General features: G+C 35.8%; 1 protein-coding gene across 1 annotated transcript; it reads left to right on the plus strand.

Moving 5' to 3' along the window:
• Window positions 1–16,376: 16,376 nt before the first annotated feature.
• LOC131547247 (ladderlectin-like) lies at window positions 16,377–17,872 on the plus strand. Its single transcript, XM_058787686.1, has 6 exons — window positions 16,377–16,465; window positions 16,605–16,672; window positions 16,932–17,026; window positions 17,159–17,284; window positions 17,475–17,583; window positions 17,685–17,872. Exons 2-6 carry the CDS (start codon window positions 16,612–16,614, stop codon window positions 17,750–17,752), a joined length of 459 nt encoding a protein of 152 aa, XP_058643669.1. The 5' UTR covers window positions 16,377–16,465; window positions 16,605–16,611; the 3' UTR covers window positions 17,753–17,872.
• The last annotated feature ends 4,040 nt before the right edge of the window (window positions 17,873–21,912 follow it).

Raw genomic sequence — 21,912 nt, forward strand, 5'->3', positions numbered from 1 at the left:
CCAGCCTCAACCCATTCAGAAGTACCAGTACTTACATAGAAACCTATACATAGTAGCCAGAAAGAAATGCTAATTTTAAAGAAAAATGTCAGACGTACTTAGAGGCTTTTGCATCTGAAGTCTTCATATACATTTGTAATTTTTTCAAAAGCAGAAAAGATGCATTAAATACAGTTTAAATACATTAAATGTTCTATTGTGATAACAGACACCATACACATACCTATTTGCACACTCACTATGGGCTAAAGGAAAGTAAAGTTCTATGCAGGCTACATAAGCATTGTCTAGGAGAAAAACCGGTTGCATATGACATGTTTTCCTGCATGCTTGAAAGACTGGGTGATGTCTTGCCTGAAAGCCAACAAATTAGAAACAACATAAACCCGTGGAATGTGACATACTTTATATGGATCACACATTAAAATCTGCTGGCTGTCTTGACACATGACAAAGAATGATATTTTCTAAGTAGATGACATGCAATCAGGGCTGCAACTGAAACAGTAGGCATTAACCCTTAATAAATGTTTTGAACAGTAGTTATGATGGTTGTCACATGACCTAATCACGTGAGTAGCATAAAGCAATCAAGTTGTAAATAAAAGCAGTTCTTTTGCAGTTCCTTTTAATTTTGTGTAAACATATCTAGCTGTCTTATAAAATAAGTAAAAAAAATAAGTTAAAATTTAGCAGCTGCCTGTAACAGCTTATTTATCACACTAAAAATGAAAGGTAAAGTTAAGTATAATGCATTGTGTACAGTATTTTGTACAGTGTGCTGTGTGCATTGCTTCATATTATAACAAATGTCGTACCAAACAATACTGAATAAATGCTGTACAAATACATATTGTAGAAATAATAAGAGAAGTATATTAGTATTCTATTATGAACATAGCCAATCCACTTTGTAGACCAAAGCATTGATAAACATCCTTTACAACAAATGTTTGCTTTAAAAGAAAAAAAAGTGCAGTTGTTTCAACTAAATTCTAGCCTACTACAATGACCTGGATGAATGAAATGCTTCATGGACAGGCCACCTGAATAACATGAGTCACTCAGCTGGACAATCTCTGCTTGAATAGAGCTTGACCCCTACAATCCATCTGTGACAAGCATACAATTGATTGGTCACTCAAAAGCCTTTTGTACGGTGCAGAGAAACCCCCAATGCCTGACAAAGTGTGGATGCTGGTTCTTGTGTAGTGTAAAGAATGGAAAAGGCTGAAGTTTGGTCACCTGACCGGGAGAGGAAAGCACCTTCAGTCCCAAGTCTGGTTCTTCTCAATGCTGAACTCAATTGGTATCAACGCTGCTTTAAATTTTCAATATGAAAACTAGAATAAATGCAATAGACTATTCAAGCGCTTTTATAACAACACATCAGCAGCGAGCGAGTTTAGTTATCGTGCCAACCATATAAATTTATGTACAATAGTGTACAAGACCTTTCGGCAGCGGTTGGACAGTAGGCTAGGCCTATTGCGTCTTTGTATCTAGTAAACCACCAAACGATTCGGACAGATATTATGTACGTTGCTAAGCCATATTCTGATTCAAGTGCTCATCACCACTTAACAACGCAATTCAATAAGCATGCATGGCAAAACTGTATGATCTTTGGAACATTATCATAATGAATAATATAATCGTAATATTGTGATGATTCATTGGGACACTAGATGTCGCTGTGGTCTCATGATTGGACTGTGGAGCAGGATTTACCAAATGCGTTCGAGGGGGAACTGCAGGGGGTTCGTGGGTTAAGGCTAGAAGGGACCTGTATGGCGCTACTGGGCATGCGCACATCAAAGCACGACGACTTTCATTCTCCTTTCCAAAAGGTTACTGGTTAGAATTCTAAAAAAAAATGGCAAATAACATTGTTTTTATAATAAAACCTTGTGGCAATAAGCTTTGAAAATGACATTCAAATCAAATCAAATCAATCTGTTTATTTATGTGGTTGTAACCTAAACATTTTTTTGTAGCCCTTTTTTTTTTTTTTGGTCTAAAATTCTTTTTAGAGCTATTAGTTTCAACCCACTTTATTTATTTATCACATCAGTGGCTTTCAAAAGGGGACAGAAGCAACTTTCGCAAAATGACAGAAAACAGAAGTTTACAGCATTTCACCAATATTCCACCAAAATATGAACGGGTCACTATGAATGTTTTTTGACTGACAGGAGCTGAGCAAAGTCTGTTAACTTGCATACAATATGTTAATTTGCATGATTTGCATAGAACCAAATAGCCTTAAGCCATTTAAATTTTTTTTAGCATTTAAAATTTTCTTCTTCAAACTCATCTTAACATGAAGTGACGTGTGGCGATACTTGGAATTTGTGCTCTGCATTTAACCCATCCAAGTGCACACACACAGTAGTGAACACACACAGAGTGCAGCCAATGCTGCAGCACCCAGGGAGCAGTTGGGGGTTTGGTGCCTTACTCAAGGGTTTCACCTCAGTCTTTATAAGGTGGAGGGTGGAGAGAGCACTGGTTATTCACTCCCCCCACCTACAATTCCTGCCAGACCTGAGACTTGAACCCGTGACCTTCAGGTTACAAGTCCAACTCTCTATCCATTAGGCCATGACTGCCCCCATAAAGAATCTTCACCACATCTTCAGATGATTCTGGCAAAAATGTTTTGGATGAACAAACCACTGTCTATACTTAATTGAATATTCCAGTTTTGTCTGATGAGGACAGGGAAGATCTGGAGAAAAACATTTTGAAAGAGAAGACCGCAGTCTCAGCCTTAGCTGTAGGTTTTTTCAATAGATTTCTATAAAAGTTTCTTTTCAAAATTAGCCGACCCACTGCTTTGTATACGGAAACAATAAAGGAGTTACTAGAAACTCTTAGACAAGCTTTGATAACTGTCCTGTTGAAACCCGGTAAAGATCCTAACCTACAGAGCCCTCCATAAGTATTGGGTCGGTAATTTCAAAATTGCTTTGTTTGCTGTGGAGCCAAGACATTTGCAAATATGATTAAAAGATGAATATGAGACAAAACTACAGAATGTCACATTTAATTAGTAGCTGTTTCAACACATACATGTTTTACCAAATAAAAAGGACAGCGTTTTTAGAGTTCATCCCACTATCTGAAGTGAGCATAAGTATTGGGACAGATGAACCTAAGGCAGATGTAAAAGATTAAAAGCTATTATTTAGTTGCAGATCCCTTGGGTACAATCACAGCAGTGAGTCTGTGACCCATAGACATCACCAGACTCTTGGTCTAATCATTTGAATTGCTTTTCCCAGCCTTTTCCCAGCCTTCCCAGCCCACCCAGCCTTTAAAGCAGCCAATTCCAACTGTTGCTTGTTTTGGGGAGTTTGCCTTTAGTCTCCTCTTTAGCTGGTGTAATTCATGTTCAATCGAATTTAAATCTGGAGATTGACTTGGTGATATAAGACTTTCCATTTCTTTGCCCTGATAAACTCCTTGACTGAACTGGCAGGGTGTTTTGGGTCATTGTCCTGCTGCAATATGAAGCACTTTTTGATGAGTCTGGTGGTATTTTCTTAAATATTGATAGCCAAGATGATATTGTACCCTTTCCAAATTCATTCTGCTACTGTCATTATATTGTCATCATTAAAATTGAGAGGGCCTGTTTCAGAGGCAGCCATGCATGCTCATGCCATGACATCACCTCCACCATGCTTTACAGATGAGGCTGTATGCTTGGGATCATTTGCAGTTCCCTGTTTTTCTCTCCACACTATTGCTTTCCCATCACTTAGATAATAGATAATCTTTATCTCATCTGTCCATAAAATTCGGTTCCAAAATTCTACTGGCTTACCTTTGTACTTTTTTGCAAACTCTAATCTTGCCCTTCTAGTTTTGGAGCTGGTCAGAGGTTTGTATCTTGCTGTGTAGCATCTGTAATTCTGTGTCAAAGTCTCCTGAGGACAGTAGATTGTCAGAGCATCACCCCAGCTTTCTGGAAGTTGTTGGTGATTTTACAGACACGTATTTTATTGTTTATTTTCACAGCTTTTATGATTTGTCTGTCATCAGCTACTGTTGTTTTCTCAGCCGATCAGGTCATTGTTGTCACTTCCAAACTCTTGATTTCTCCATGCCCTTTGTTTTTGCTATAGCTCTAATTGACTTCCTCTTTTCTTTCAGCATCCAAATTGCTTGCTTTTCTCTCAAAGTCAGCTCCCTCATCTTCATCCTGGTTTGTGTATGTCGTCATCAAATGCAAGACTCAGAATGCAGGAGCAATGGATATAACTGATACAACACATTACCTGCTTTTAATATCAAAACAATTAATGCAACAGGACACAGCTGATCACTTAGAAAGACTTGTCCCAATACTTATGCTCACATAGTGGGATGAACTCTAAAAGTGCTGATCTTAGCAGGTAAAACATCTATGTGCTGAATCACCCAATAATAAAATGTGACATTCGGTAGTTCTGTAGTTCATATTCATTTTTTAATCACTTAGTGTAAATAGACACTCCATTAAGGGCAAATGTTACTACTTGAAGACACTTAACATAAAGTTGGACTGATTTGTTTATTATTTTTAAAGTAAAACTTTATTTTCTGCAAATAAATAATGCAGAAAACTAATACTGAGCAAATAATCAATCAGACCAATTTGTTTGCAAATTACTAAAAATGTTGTTTAAAATGTAGTTTATGCTTTGTGCTAAAAAAAATGTGTCTTTTTAGAGAAACTGTCAAAGTCTGGATGTAAAACTCGTACCTGTGCATAGTAAACCTGAAAACGATTTTCACGTTTGTCTGTTGCCTTCTTCCATAACTTGTTGGGCTGGTGGACATGATGGTGAACAAGTAAGTTAAGTTGTATGCCTAAAGAGACTTAATTGTTTGTCTAGACTGAAATTTCAATTTCTGTTTTAAACATAAAGCAAACTTTCTAATGAAGATGGTTTGATTTCTTCAAAGCTTCTTACCAGAGTTGGAGTACAGTAGTGCACTCTTTGTAATAACCCTCTTCATTCATTAGGAAGGACAGTGGATGTGGAGTGATGGAACTGCATATGATTATACCTATTGGTGCTCTGCAGAGCCTAACAATGTCGGTGTAGGTGATGAGAATGTGTGGAGATCATCACCTTGAGTTGTAAGAATGCAGTTTTTTTGTGCTACTTTCTATAATAATTTACAATCCTGCAATTTCATATATATAGACTAACATGAAATGGCTCATTTGGATGTTAAGATGCCATAAGTTGAACACGCTATTTTATTTAGATTCTAACACTACGGATCAGATTATTCTTAACTCTTATTCAAGTTATCTTGTTTCATTTTTCCAAACTACAGCTTACCGTTGTTGGAATGACGTGCCCTGTTCATCCTCAAAGAGCTATGTTTGTGCTAAAAACCTGTGAGATCACATGCAGTCATCCTGCTCCACAGATATTATACATTTACATTTTCTGACTTTATTCTAAAAATCTCTTCTACTAAAATCTCTTCTCAATACCTTCTCTGAAACACTCATCAAATCAATAAAAGCATTAATAAATAAAATCATGTGTTGTGGACAATGTATAAAAATTATGCATAGGAAGGTTGGTTATTATAATGGCATTAAGCACATATGCTTAATCACTAACAAACTCTAGAAGACATACAGTATGCAGGCAAATATCCACCTCATCCATCTCTCATTTTGTTTTCTGTCTTATAAAATATCGCATTACTTTTATGTGAGATCATGAACAAGACCTTTTTGCAAACCTGTTTGCCCAGTAATGAGTAATGAGATCAGTAATGATTCATTCTGTGTTCTGAAATTGCTATTTCAGAGAGAAAACACACAGGACTTTTTTATGTGTGATTTGCAAATTGAATTAAACACTACTGCAATAAATATTCAAACAGCACATGTAAATAAACATAATGACATTTATTCATTTGTAATGAAATAATAATTGTCAGCCTAGTACATCTACAATGGCAATATTCTTCACATCATGAACATTATTTACATAGAAGCATGTTGTTTTTTCTTTTATCAAAATGCATTGATTTAATCTATTTGATTAGGATGTACACAGATTGTTTAATGCAGCTCAGAGGTGGAATAAATACATATACAGGTGCTGGTCATATAATTAGAATATCATCAAAAAGCTTACAGCTCTTGAAAGTCAAAAATCAGTATCTCAAAATATTAGAATATTACTTAAGACCAATACCACGAAAGGATTTTTAGAAATCTTGGCCAACTGAAAAGTATGAAAATGAAAAGTATGAGCATGTACAGCACTCAATACTTAGTTGGGGCTCCTTTTGCCTGAATTACTGCAGCAATGCGGCGTGGCATGGAGTCGATCAGTCTGTGGCACTGCTCAGGTGTTATGAGAGCCCAGGTTGCTCTGAAAGTGGCCTTCAGCTCATCTGCATTGTTGGGTCTGGTGTCTCTCATCTTCCTCTTGACAATACCCCACAGATTCTCTATGGGGTTCAGGTCAGGCGAGTTTGCTGGCCAATCAAGCACAGTAACACTATGGTCATTGAACCAGCTTTTGGTACCTTTGGTAGTGTTTTTAACCCTTAATTTCTAAAATGTGATAAATTCAGTTTGCAAAGTGTCTATTTCTGTAGTATTTAACCTGGTATTTGATTATATTTTATTATACATTTATTATAGCCAATTATTAATAACTGTACACCGTATGTTCATTTTATTCATTACATTTATATACATTTTATATATTAATTGATTAAAATGTAAAAAAGCTTGAAAATAATTAGTCTATTAAGTCTAAGGCTATGTAAGCATTCAGTGCTGCGATGAACACCATAGCGAATAGGCTACAAAAATCTGAATGGCTTTTATACCCACTTTATTTTTCTCATTCAATTTAAATAAGTCATATTACATATTTCATAAAACTTTAATAATTAAAAACAATTGTTTTAGCCTACAAGCAATGTTCCTTCTAAAAAAATTTCTTGCTGAGCAAGAGTGGGGGAACTATGACTTCACTTTGTATGCGGATCGGCTGTTAGCATGAAACTGGTTCCCTCGATAAAAAGCCAATGGGATTTTTCCATAGGCTTTTGGATAATCGCAAAAAATAAGCTCTGTGTTCAATCATAGTTCATGAAACTTAAACGTTTTGTCCATCAAGATAATCTTCACAAAATAATATAACTTTGTCGAATTTTGAAGCCTAAATAAAAGCGCCAGAACTGAAAAGCTAAACTTAGGCTATAAACGAACTACAGCACCACAGTCGCTCGCCTTCAGCGTCACCACCACCGCGCTCCCGACAACGGTTTCAAAAATGTTCAGTGAAGGATTTACTCTGTATATGAATTTTAATCCACGCTACAGGAACCGTTTCATATAAACTGGAATAAATACAAAACTAGAGCCAAACTAAAACTGAAATGAGACATTAGTAATAAATAGTATAGTGAATAAATGAAAATCTTAACTAAAGGACATTTAAAGCACGTATTTCTGTACATTTCGAAATAAGTTGCATTAAAAGTCAATAAATCCTTGATTAATATGAATATTTTAATTTAAAACGTATCCCCAAATATTTAATCTTTTAAATAACAGCAGAGTGACCGAGTTTTTGGATATGGTAAGATTAAACTTATTTTAGTGAACAAAGTACCACATTTCAGCTATCATTTTGTTAGGGTGGATACACAAAATGTTATTTTATCCTTGCTTCTAGGAAATCCTATATCTATATGCTTTCTAACAGCTTCATGCTGCATTAAACATTTAATTTTAACGTGGCTTTAAGCACTATGCATCATTAAAGTTAAACTTTCACCACGTAAAGCCGGTAAATGTGGTGTTTATATGTAATAATCGTAATATGAGTTTACCTTATAGTACGAACCCAGAGTCTATATCAGTAGGAAAGCGATAAAACGAGCTTCTTCCATCCTAATGCCGAGTTCACACTGCACGATTTTCAAACTCGTCGGATCGCTGTTGTTTTCACACTGCGTGACTATCTGGGGTAGCATTCAGTCGCTGTTCTGTTCACATTGCACGATGGATCGGCGACAGGGGCTTTCACATTGCACGATTTCACAATAGGAAGAATCGCCGACAACTCTGTCTGATCCGCAAACTACGTTTCACAACAAAACACACGCGAGAAGTGATAAGGAAATAACGCGAGAACCTGCCCCCAGCCCGTTGTTCTCGAGCTAGACTGGAAGTATTAAAAAAATATAGCCCGCAAATGGTCTGTGCCCTGATTTCCAGCTACAAAAACAAAAACAGATTATGCAGGAGGGAGATGCAGGGTAGAGATGTTCCGATACCCTTTTTCCCTTCCCGATTCCGATACCTAGGCTCAGGGTATCGGCCGATACCGAGTACTGATCCGATACCCGGGTGTGTATCTGGTTATACAGTTGTATGTACTACTAGCCCTGTATGAATTGATACAATTATTTTAGGGTGTGCTTCACCATATATAGATAGATAGATAGATAGATAGATAGATAGATAGATAGATAGATAGATAGTCTGGCGAGTAATTTTAACTGAATTTAAGTTAAAGGTGGTGGTGCTTTTTTGGTCATTCAGTGTTTCTGTAAAAATGGGGAAAAACTGTCAATAATACTGATAAAATAATAATCATACTATGAATTCTACTAAGAACAATATAAAACGCACTAATGATTAACGAGCTGCTGGATTCATGAATATTAATCACGTTGTCTGCAATGGCTCGAACGGATTTGCTGAAATCAAAACAGGGACGATAATAGGTGAACGCCAGCCAATGAGATTGTCGTTTGCGCATTAGCTCCGCCTACTACCGGAGAACCCGGCAGTTAAGCTGAAGAATCGCAAAGGAACTCCGTTATTTTGACAGAAAAATACAACAAAGAATAACGTTTACATACCATGCAGAATTGACGCGCTACATGTAAGACTCCCTCGCTCCCTCTCCCTCTCTCTCTCTGCGTGTGAGGAAAAAAGCAAAGCGACGGCGAGTCGTGCGCTTCACACTAGAGCTTACGGTACGTCAAATACAGCTGCGCTGCGCATTCATTCAGATGAACTGAAAAATATATCGCTTGACGGAGAGAGAAACTCTGAAGCGCTCAGAGTGTTCAGCGAGTGACAATATATCTGTGCTAAACTTATACATAGCCTCCCAGTAAAATCTGATCATTTATTAGCCAGTGGCTAATATTAGACATCATTTAGTCGCCCAGGGTGAAGATTTAGTCGCATATGCGAGTGATTTAACATACTGGCAATGTGCTAGCACGTTTGTATTTCTTCTTCGCTGCTCTAAATAGTGGTTGCTTGTGTGGCAACACAGCACAACTTCCTGTCTTTGCATTCTGAGCAGCGAAGAAGAATTGATTTCCGATTTGCAGCGTTAAGCAAAGCTAGCGCGCATAACTATAGGTCTTGTTTAAAAATGGTATCGGATCGGTACATGGGTTCAAGTACTCGCCGATACCGATGCCAGAATTTTTTGTGGTATCGGTGGAATTTCCGATACTAGTATCGGAATCGGAACAACCCTAATGCAGGGATTGTGTTCTGCAAAGAGTGGTAAATAATTTAGCAGTAACTGTTATGCTGATGTTGCGGCTGGTCAAGCTTTTGTGCTTGTTTCTGTATGATATAATTGTACATATTAAAATACTGATATGGTCTATAACTCCTCACCGAACTTCCCTCTGCCCTGTATCTTTGTCTCTCATTGGCTGAAGGTCATCGTGATGTAGTTTTCAGTCAGAAATCATTGCACACAGCGTGATTGGGAATCGCCGACAGCTCCAGATATTTAGCATGTCAAATATTTCACAGGCGTCGTCGACGTGTCGGCGATTCTCTCAGATCGCGTCTGTGATAATTCACACTGCGCGATTGTCACTCGCGTGAACGAGCTCCGATTTGCCTCCGATGTCAGGCATTTGTCGGCGATTTATCAAAACCTGTCGGCGAGTGAAAAATCGGGCTAAAATCGTGCAGTGTGAACTCGGCATAAGACATGTCGCATTTAGGGGCAAAGCAAAAAAAAAAAACATTGTCGAACAACAATATAAAATGCGGGAAACTATTCATTGGTTATTCTAAAATTAATTGTATTACAAATTATACTACAACTGCAAAATACTAAATTGATCAACTGTCCTGCGTGATGACGTTTAATGTCTCCGACAGCGCCTGTAGTCCCATTTAGCAACATGTTAGCAGTCTTTTTTAAGAAACATAACAGTTTTAAAAAATCAAGAGTGGGGTGTAACTGGTGTTTTATGTCGTAGAATAAAACGTGAAAGTATCTTGAGCCTGTCTGAACCACGGACCTTATTTAAGGGATTTAACCAAAATCCCATTCAAAAAACCCATTGACTCTGGGACGATGGAACCGGAAGTGCTAAAATGCTAACTCGCTTCCGGGTTTTTGCCTACAAAGTGACATCATAGTTCCCCCACTCTGGAGGACATTTCAGCCACCTGAGCAAAAACATTTATACCAGACCTGTACAGTGCTGTACAACCTGTACCGACCAGACCTAGCTGCTTTTCACTTCAATGTGCTATTTGCAGTGATGGGAATAACGGCGTTATAAATAAACGGCGTTATTTTTTTCAGTAACAAGTAATCAAACGAATTACTGTTTCCCCGTTACAACGCCGTTAACGTTACTGACAATAAAATGTGGCGTTACTATATTATATTATTAGAATTTAATTTTTCAGTTCAACTGAATGGATGCGCAGTGTAGCTGTATTTGATGTACCATAAACTCTAGTGTGAAGGCGCACGACTCGCCGTCGCTTTCTCTCACATACACCATGCAAAGAAAGATACAGAGCGAGAGAGTCTTTCATAACATGCAGGATTGACGCGCTACATGTAAACGATATTCTTTGTTGTATTTTCCTGTCAAAATAACGGAGTTCCTTTGGAATTCTTCAGCTTTTAAGAACTGCCGGTTTCTCTGGTAGTGGGCGGAACTAATGCGCAAACGACAATCTCATTGGCTTGCGCTCACCTATTATCGTCCCTGTTTTGATTTCAGCAAATCAATTCGAGCGAACCCAGACAACGCGATTAATATTCATGAACCCAGCAGCTCATTAATCCTTAGTGCGTTTTATATTGATGACAAATATGCATTCATACTTGGTTATTCTAATTACTAAAGTTCTATCATCATATAATATTAAATTATCATAATATTATATTATAATGCTTGACTGACTGATACTAAGCGCCAGTAGATAAATAGTGTAGATTAATGTACAATGTTTTATAATAATAATTTATTCTTTTTAGTGTCCATTTCATTAATTTAACATATTTAATATTGAGGGTATCCAAAGTTGGATGTTGACATTTGAACATTTTTTAAAAAGTAATGCAATAGTTACTTTCCCTGGTAATTAGTTACTTTTATAATGATGTAACTCAGTTACTATTTGTGAGAAGTAACTAGTAACTATAACTAATTACTTTTTTAAAGTAACGTGCCCAACACTGGCTATTTGTATTTGATTTGACTAAATGATGAACATTCTTGGTTATGAGAAAACATTTTTTACAGTGCTGTGTTAAGAAATTCTATTAAAATTTTTTTTTGTTTTTTTTTAATTGCACACAGAGCAGTTTAATGCTTAATAATAATATTAGTAATAATAATATCAAAAAACGTAGGCAAATTTACAGAAAACAGAAGTTGCAGCATTTAATCAATATTCCACCAAAACAAGATCACTATGAATGGGTCACTATGGATATTTTTTTTTTGTTGAGAGGAGCTAAGAGGGTGTGTATAGTTTCTTTAGACTGATACAACCAAGCACTAAAAGTAAACTTGAAATATATTTCCTTCTTATATTTCACAATTATGGCATTATATATCACATGACATACTCAAACTCTTTAGTGGCACAAACTGCTCAAAGTTTGACTGTTACTTTGCTAAAATACTGTTCATTTTGAACCAAATGTCCTATACAGCATAATTTCCTTTCATTTTAATTTTCATCTTACTCATGCTAAAGAATTTATTGAATCTTAACCACATCTTCAGATGATTCTGGCAAAAATGTTTTGGATCAAGCAAACCACTGTTATAGAAGGCCACAAATGTCACGTTCCAATAATAACCTGTCTAAAAATGTTGACTTTAACAAACAATATTATCTTTGTTATCAGTTGTTGTCATGGATTACTGCTAGAATTTTCATGAGAACACTTTTTCTCAGTTTCCTTGTATTGTACAAACAGACCACATATCTCAACAGAGAGACACTTTCGAGATGACATCTTTTCATATTTACAATATATTTCATAAGGTTGGTTCCCTGTTCATGTGTGCAATAAATATTAAGTTTTAAACAAAGCTAAATTTAAGAAGGTAAAGTTCATTGTCCCTCCCACATTCAGATTTACGTCAAATTTAAATATAATCTGACACGCAACACCAGGTAATTTATTGACTTTGCATGTAAAAAGAATATTTCTGTTTCTTCGACTGGTAGCCTTTAATTCTTGAGTGAACTGCAACTTTAACATTACGTTAACTAACCAAAAAAAAAAAGATGTTATGTCTGGATTTGTATCAAAGAACCGTTTCTTTTGTCATAAATGTCATAAACAGATCCGAAATACAATTCCTTTTTATATCTCACAATTGACTGTATATCAAAAAGGCCAATGCACTCAAGGGTCAAGAAAATGTGTAAAGCCAATCACACCTGTTTTTTAAATTAATTTAACCATTAGTAAATAAAGGCTTTTAGATTTTCTTGTCCTTGTTTTTGCAAGTTGAACTACCGCTTATCCAAAGAGCACCAGGATACGAGGATTTTCATTCCAGCAGCACCCTTTTTATTTATTTATTTTTTACATGCTTATTCATGAAATATATACATGCTAGGTCAGCACAAACGTCATTCATTGGTGCGTTTCGGAGTTGCCGGACCCATCTTGTTCTGGCAGATTAAGTTTAACAAATAATATTATAACCATCAGTGGTTGTCACGGATTGCGGAGTTTTGTTTTTTGGTCTTGTTGGTTTTTCTGTGAAGGTTTTCCCCCTTTCTCAGTTTCCTTGTATTGTTCAAACAGGCCACAGCTCTGAATAGAGAGTTGTTTTCAGATGATACCAATTTATTTTTACAAATATTATTCTTCACAACTATTTAATTCTCACTTTGCTCAAGCATAATGTGAAATACTGTAATGTGGAAGTGACAATGAAAAATGTAGCTGAACTTTAGCTCCAACTTAAGTAACTAATATTTTTGGTTTAATGCATATTTTAATAATTCAGGTCATGAATCTTCTGTTGAAGGCAGACAGAGGAAGAACATGCAATAACTTTTCTATTTAAAGTATATTTGTGCTAATACATTGAGAATCCTCAGTGTGCAGTATATGAATGCAGACATTTAACTTTTCTGCTTATACATTTTCAGGGTTATCAAGTCTGCTGCTTCTTTTCAGTATGTTCTCAGTGGGAAATGCAGAAGGCAACCAAGACATTCATTTGTAAAACCCTTTGTTTTTCTATTGTAAAAGATTGTTCTGCCAAAATGAAATGTACAATAGTATTGACAAATATTTGCATGAATAAAGAGGTATCTAAGGGTATTCTAAACCAAACAGGCTCTATAAGAATGGTTTCATTTTGTCCTAATTACTTATTCTTTTTTTTTTTTTTTTGCCATCATCAAATTTGTCCTCGAAAAGATCAAGTTGCTACTATAATTTACCTAGGTCCTGATAATCCAATATACTAAATACACTAATAACAACTACCAATCATTTTTGTCTGTTTTGTGTGATTCTCTTTCCCTAAAACTCATACAGATTCAGTGGAATTGGTTGACTTTTATCTTCTGTATAATTTTAATTTAACATATGAAAGGCACTATGCTGTTCATCCACCGATGTATGAAATGATTTTGCTGTGAAAGACACAAAATACTTCTCTCAGAAGATATGTTTGATTTTCACAGTATATGAATCATCAACATCATCGTCATCATCCTCATCTTTTGTAGACTGTATAATTTGTGTTCTTTCAATAGTAATGTGTTTTGGGGAGGGCTTGGCTAATCAGGATAGTGACCATTATCACTCTTCATATTTCCATTATGGCTACACATGCTCACTTGTATGAGCTGGGTTAAATCAGAAACTGGATAAAAACGTTCACTTCATTCAAAATTTAAATGTTTCAAAACAGTATGATGTAGGGTCATTCTACAGAAATGTCTACTTTTCTGTCCCAAGACTTTAAAGAAATATTACAATTGAAATACACATTAGGGTTACAATTTTTTTATATTTTAAAATGAGACAATATGTTATTTGAACAATTACACCTTCCTGAGCCATCAATGTGACATTATTTTTTTTTAAATTAATTATATAGAATTTCAAGTACCACAAAACTGCTCGTCCCCACAGCCATGTACAGCAGGAAAGTGCTTTATTTTGAGGTCAAAAACAGGATTTTCTACCATTTAAAATACAAAAGTCTATTCATAACTATCAAATATATGATATAAATGGCATAATAAAACAAAATGTCAAATAAATATTATAAAATGTATAATGAAAACAGTGGTCCCCTGGAGTTGTGTCACTGGTGTTACCGCTTAACAAAAGTCTTTTATTTTGGAATAAAAAAATCACACTGATGACATCACTCGACTTCCTCCTTCCTATTTTCTAAACATCTATGAAAAAAGGCCCATGTTTAGTCCACTGTTTCTTTTCAGTTATGATAAATTTTCTCATTTATCTCATGATTTCATATGAAGCTTTTGGTTGATGTCACTGGTGTGACCTATTTATTGTTAGGGAAATGTAAAAAAAAAACTATAATACAAATGGATTAAACTACTTAATTTAGTGAGTATACCATGATTGACAACATGTGGCTTGATACCTTACAGCAGACATTTTGTAAAATGCATTTTTCATGGTCACTGGAGTTACCATGCGCATTAAAATCCAATACTGGTCATGCATGTCAAACATCCACTACATATTGGATCTGATCCAGTACGTCATCATGCTACAGGCTGCAGTGAAAACGCGTTCGTTATATTCAGGGTCTAGACTTTGACATGTCAATAATACACCCACAACAATAGGTGGCGCCAAAAAAGCATAAAACGAGTGTGCCATGAAATATGTAATGTAATTTAATGTGTGTTGTAAAGATCGCGAGTGAAAACAAAAGAAAAAGTAAAGCTTACAGCGGCACGAGTCGTGACTGTCATGTTAGTCTGATGGGAACAAACTTCCTCTGTAAGCGATTTTAAAACGTAAGACAGTACCCAGATTTGAAGACTACAATAAGATTTCACTTCTACTGTTAATAAAATTTTGGTAGGCTACTATGAGATGGATAGCCTAAATGTTATATAATTCAGATGGGCTACCTGTTATTTTTATGGTATATCAAATATTTTTCAATGTCATTGTTGGTAGGCTACATTTTACCAGTATTTTAGCATACTTTCAAAACACAAATTAAAATAGGAAAAATAATTTAAGAAAAAATGTGTTTTACAGAGAGACCCCAAACAACAACAAGATTTACAATACGGTAGTTATTTCTTGCATTTCAGGGCAGACACAGATATAACTAACGGGCCATTTTACCAAAGTTGGTTTTGTCCTCAACAATTGTTGAAAGCTACTGAAAAATAACTTGCTGAACACACAGAAAAAGCATCTCTAATCTGTAATTATTTAATTGATAAAAAACACATTTGCATTGTCCTGATGTTGTGTTCTCCTATCAGCAGCCTGATAAACCTTGCCATAGGCCTAGATAGATAGATAGATAGATAGATAGATAGATAGATAGATAGATAGATAGATAGATAGATAGGGCACACTGCAAATTTTAGAGCTCAATTCTGATTTATGGCACAGGTTAGATTACTATAGAAGCCTAAACTGTTTGATTAAGAGAGTCAGTATTTTCATAATGTACTTTTTATTTAATTTTGTTAGTACACCTCAAATCTGTGTGAAAGTAATAACATTTTTGTGTCATTCTTTCACACATTAGAACAAAATTCATAATCAGGCACCATTCACAAAAAGTACTGGATGTTTCTGAAAATTTTATATTGAAGAAAGGACTATAATTTGGAATTTATGCATTAATGTAATTTACGATTGAGTGGAATGTCCCTTATGACTTATATTTAACTATAAAACATTCAAAATATTATTTAGTTAACCTAATATTACATTTTTATACAGACTCATCTTTCCCCTTTCCCCCTTATTTGGATTTTATCTGCATACATCTCCATAAATCAAACAATGACATCCTGTATCATCCTCGTGACTTAAACAGAGTTGACACTGAGAAAAGTATAAAAGCAGGGCTCTTTTTGGAAGTTCATAAAATCTTCCTCTGAGATTCTGAAGGCAACAATCTGAAAACCAAAGTGAGTTTTTGGCATAGGGATCTACTGAATAACCTTCTGACTTAAAGTATCTTTTTACTTTGTCTTTAAAATACATCGATAATCCACGTGTGCAACATATAAATGCAGACATTTATCTTTCCTGCTTATTAATTTTCAGGTTCATCATGGCAATCCTGAGAAGTCTGCTCCTTCTTTTGATTGTGTTCTCCATGGGGAATGCAGAAGGTAACCGAGATATTTATTTGTAAAAACCCTTATTATCCCATTCCAAACCTTTGACGTTTCATGGAGAGGGATAGCGATAATTATGTAATAATATTTAAGAGATTAAAAGACTAATGTGTGCATGATTAATAAAGGACCTACAGAGTCTAAAGTACATGTATTTGCAGCACATAATCACACAAACATAAAATAAGCTTCATTAAAATAATTTCTTGCTTTGAATGTTAAAAGAGCCCTAACATTTATGTACTGGATACAGTTGATATAGCTGAAAAATGCCCCAATGGATGGACAAATTTTGGAGTCAAGTGCTACAAGTTCTTCCCTCAGGGGGTCAACTGGATCACAGCAGAGGTAAAGAAAACTGATACTGAGCAAATAATTAATCAGACCAGACTTTGTTTGAAAATGACTTAAGTCACTTAGGCTATGCTTTGTGCTAAAAAATTTCTATTATGTATTAACACAAAAAATATCTCTCTTTAGAGACACTGTCAAAGTCTGGATGCAAATCTCGCATCTGTGCACAATAAACTGGAAAATGATTTTCTGATGAGTCTGTTTCCTTCTTCTACCACACGTTCATGGCTTGGTGTTCATGATGGTGAACAAGTAAGTTAAACTGTGTGGCCTAAATAGACTTATTTGTTTGTCAAGAATGAAATGTCTTTAAGAAGATTTCAGCATAAGACAAAGTTTCTAATGAAGATGGTTTGACTTCTTCAAAGCTGAACTTAATTAGCTGCTTACTGGAGTCTGAGCACAGCATTGGACTCTTATAATCATTCTTTTACTAATCCAGGAAGGACAGTGGACATGGAGTGATGGATCTGCGTATGACTATACTAACTGGTGCGCTGGGGAACCTAACAATGCTGGTGTCGAGAACTGTGTGGACATTAATTGGACCTGTAAGTGTGTTTTTTGGATCATTTCAATAATAATATACAATGCTGGTTGAATATAACACCACTATAATAATCAGAATAACTTATTTTATATTTCCACACAGCTAACCGTTGCTGGAATGATCTGCCCTGTTCTTTCCAAATAGGCTATACTTGTGCTAAAAGCCTGTGAGATCATATGCAGTTACTTTGATCGTGCTACACTTACATTTTCTGTCCTCATCTTTCCAATGTTTCATCTCTTCTAAATACCTACTCTAATACTAATCAATAAAAGCATTGATAAAGCAAATCATGTGTGTTGTGGAGTTAAATCAAATTCATGTTTAACAATATTGTGCATCAAGGTTGGTATCATTAGAATTCATCAAATTATATTATTATCAGGGGTACACAGCTTCATCATTGACAAACACTAAAAGACATTTGTGTGTTTTGTTTTCTGAATGGATTGGATTGTAGGCAGATATCCACCTCATCCAGCGCTCTTTTCGTTGTGAGTGAACTCATGAACGATTTTCCTGTGTGATAGTGAATAATTCACTATTCTGGCATTGCTATACTTTGATTCTAAACAGCCTATAGAAAACACACAGGACATGACTGTTGATATATTTTCAGGGAAACTGATTCTCAGGTTTATTTATCAGTAATATTTTACTAGGGCTCATGTTCCAATAAAAAGGTTCTAAAAAGGGAATTGTTTTTAATGGTTTACTTTTTGCATTTTATCTTATTTACTCAAACATGCTTTAACCATTAACAATGTGATCAAATTAAATTAAAATCTGTAAATTATATAAAGTAATAAATGAAAGTTAACTCACTCTCCAGTCATTTCAAGAAACAACGCATTCATTTCAAGAATTTCTGCGTCAACGACACAAAGAGGCACAAAAATGGAACTCGTTGGGTGCGCCCACAGCCATTAAAAACAAAAGCAGTGATGAAGAGCTAAAAGGGATGATAAATTACCTTCCAAATTGGGTATTTCAAAACCACGATAAACAGAATATTCATAGTTTTCAGTAATGTGACTGGCTCAAAGACCTGAAAGGCAAAACATCCATAGAACTGCAGCACAAGCCTGTCAATTTTCCATCTGTTTCCAACCTCTCAAAACAATAAAAACAAAGAAATGTGAACAAAATGCAAGTTTTGGTCTTTTGAAATCCACACAAAACACCCGCCGCTATATTTCAATCACTAAAACAGCGGCACATTCTGAAACTTTTTATGTGAAAAACACCTTAAGTGCCTTATTAAAACAGTGACATTAAAAGATCAAATACAGTGTGACACGTCGCACATTGCATTTATATTCTGGGTTCATCTGCTTGCCAGTTCAAATGATGCATCATCAATAAGGTGTATACTGAATGTGGCCTTTAATATCAGTGTCTTACTTCATTACTACTTAATACCCCAGCATCCTCCCCCATAGTCACATCAATAAGTCTATGGTTTACATCAGACAACTTCTGAGTGACACGGTAAGGACCAGTGTATAATGGTGCAACTTTGGCAGTGAAGTTTGAAATTGCGTCAGACTGTGGATAAGTTTTAATTTACACTGGATCATTCACGGAGAAAGAAACAAGTCGACATCTCTTGACATAGCAGCACTTTTTCTGGCCTCCAGAAACGACTTGGCACGATTAGATGGTTCCTGGAGCGAAAGCTTTAGGGCATCTAAAGAAGTAATACCGGGACCTTCCACTCCAAGAGAATCAGGCTGAGAAATCAGATCCAGGGGCATATTCAGTTCTCGGCCATATACATTGAGCTGTGCGTAGGGTGAAACAAATGTGGGGAAGAAAGCGATTCTGAGAAGTATGCTTGTTACCAACATATGCTCTAATGGCATACGTTTTCAGCATTCGATTCACTCTCTCAGTGGCATTTGCAAGTCTGTGCTCAGTACCTAAAGCAGTAACTGTGTGTTTAAAGAGGTCACTTATAAACGCAGAAACGCTGTCTGATATCAGGTACTTTGGGGCACCATGTCGAGCAAAAACTTCACTGACCAACTTACTGGCAGCAACGGTAAGAGCTGTAGCCTCCCTCACAGCACAAACTTTGAGCCACTTTGAAAAGTAATCTACGAGAACAAGGAAGTACGAATTCCTGCTCTGTGTCCGAGGCAAGTGGCCCACAAAGTCCACCTTCCGTATACTCCCAGGGATACTGGCAGCCGAATGGAACCAAGTCACCATACACCAGGCTTTCTCTGGGACGGCTTAGTGACTTGGCAGACAGTGCATGAATCCACATACTTCACGTCTGATAGCATAATAGGCCAGAAAAATCTCTGTTTAAGCTGTGATTGCGTTTTAATCACCCCCAAGTGATGATAGTTTAAGACTGTGGTGGACGAAGTACACAAGTCAAGTAGTACTCGAGTAAAAGTACAGTTATAAAATATTACTCAGTAAAAGTATAAAGCACTCCTTTTCAATCTTACTCGAGTGAAAGTACAAAAGTACTCGAACTGTTTGTTTTGTAATTTTATATAGGCTACTTATATAATTGAATGTTATATTATGTATTTTTATAATCCTACTGTTTTTTTCCTCAAAATAACCACTATATGGAGTCAACATATACTTTTGTTGTTGCTATGGACTAGGTTGACAAGAGTGATGTAGAAGTATTCACTGTGAAGCTTACACTGCATGAACCTGAGAGAAAATCTGTTTAAATCTTGCTACACAATGAATGTACTACTCAAGTGAAGTTTCATTTCAGAATAACAAGATTAGAAAACATAAATGTGAATGTAGTACAATCAATGTAACTGTGGAGAAGGATGACATGATCTGTAGCACAAATATGTAGCCTATTTGGAACAAACAGGTGGCATCGGTCCAGCAACAGTAAGCTGTAGGGTGGAAAAATTAGATCATTATAGTGGTGTTAAAATCAAAATAAAATAGAATGTTCAACTTAAGGCATTTTTCAAAAAATGAGCCATTTGGGGTTACTGTATGATATGCATTTACATGATTGTAAATAATTATTGAAAGTTTTTAAAAAAAACAGACTTTATTCTTGCAGGTCAAGCTGATTTCCACACAGTTCTCAGGAACCACTGCCTTTGGGCTCTCCGGAGCACTAGTTAGTACAATCATATGCAGTTCCATCACATCCACTGTCCTACCTAAAGAGAGCACTACTGTATGACAGGACATAGTACAGTAGCAAAAATATACTTTATATAGACAGGTCATTCAGTAGATCTCTTTTCCAAAAACTCAACTTGGTTTTCAGATTGTTGCCTTCAGAACCTCAGAGAAAGATTCTGTAAAGTTCCAGAAGGAGCCCTGCTTTTATACTTTACTTGATGTATATAAGTCACGAGTATGATACAGGATGTGATTTTTGACCTGTGGACTTAAAAAAATCCAAATAGCTGTTGAGTTTTGCTATGTGTGTGGCAAAGCTGGTGACATTGCAAGGCTTTGTCCAGAGAACGAGAGACCAATCAAGATTTTATCTGCCATGCATGTGGAAAGGATGGTCATATGTTTGTAGAAAAGAAGGAAAGATCAGGAAGTTGTTTTTCACATGGAAGGATGGAACACAGGGCAAAACAGTATCACTTTTCACACAGAAGAAAGATGGACTTTCATGATTTTCTAAAGAAAATAGGCGGTTTAGATACCCATCTGGCACTGTGTAAAGGAGACAAGGGACTTCGCCGAGGACTCCATAATTTACAGTTTCAGATTATGGGAAACCATCCCTTATAACTAATATTCAACTAACACTATTATATTACTATGCAAAAAAAGGGAAAAATAAATATTTAGTTAACCTAATAGTTTTATTTTTTACAAGCTCATCTTACCCCGTTCTCCTGTATTGGATTTTATTAAATTGACAGATCAAACAGTCACATCCTGTGTCATCCTTGTGACTTATACACACTTGACATCAAGTGAAGTATAAAAGAGTTTTTGTTTTTGGCACAGAGGCCAACTGAATAACCTTTCTATTTAAAGGCCCGGTTTCACAGACAGGGCTTAGACTAAACCAGGATTAGGCCATAGTTCAATTAGGACATTTAGTAGTAATTTTTATAAACATGCTTAGAAAAAAACATTCCTGAGGTTCATCTTGAAACAAAACAATGGCACTGATATATTTTAAGATCAGTCAGTGCAAGTTTATTTCAGTTGAAACAGCTCAGACTTACATTTTAGTCTAGGACTAGACTTAAGCCTTGTCTGTGAAACCGGGGAAAGTATTTTTGCTTTGTCCTTAAAATCCACAGAGAATCCACAGAGTGCGGACATTTAATTTTCCTGCTTATTGATTTACAGGTTTATC

This window comes from Onychostoma macrolepis, chromosome 09, assembly GCF_012432095.1.
Source record: "Onychostoma macrolepis isolate SWU-2019 chromosome 09, ASM1243209v1, whole genome shotgun sequence".
Classification (NCBI taxonomy): domain Eukaryota; kingdom Metazoa; phylum Chordata; class Actinopteri; order Cypriniformes; family Cyprinidae; genus Onychostoma; species Onychostoma macrolepis.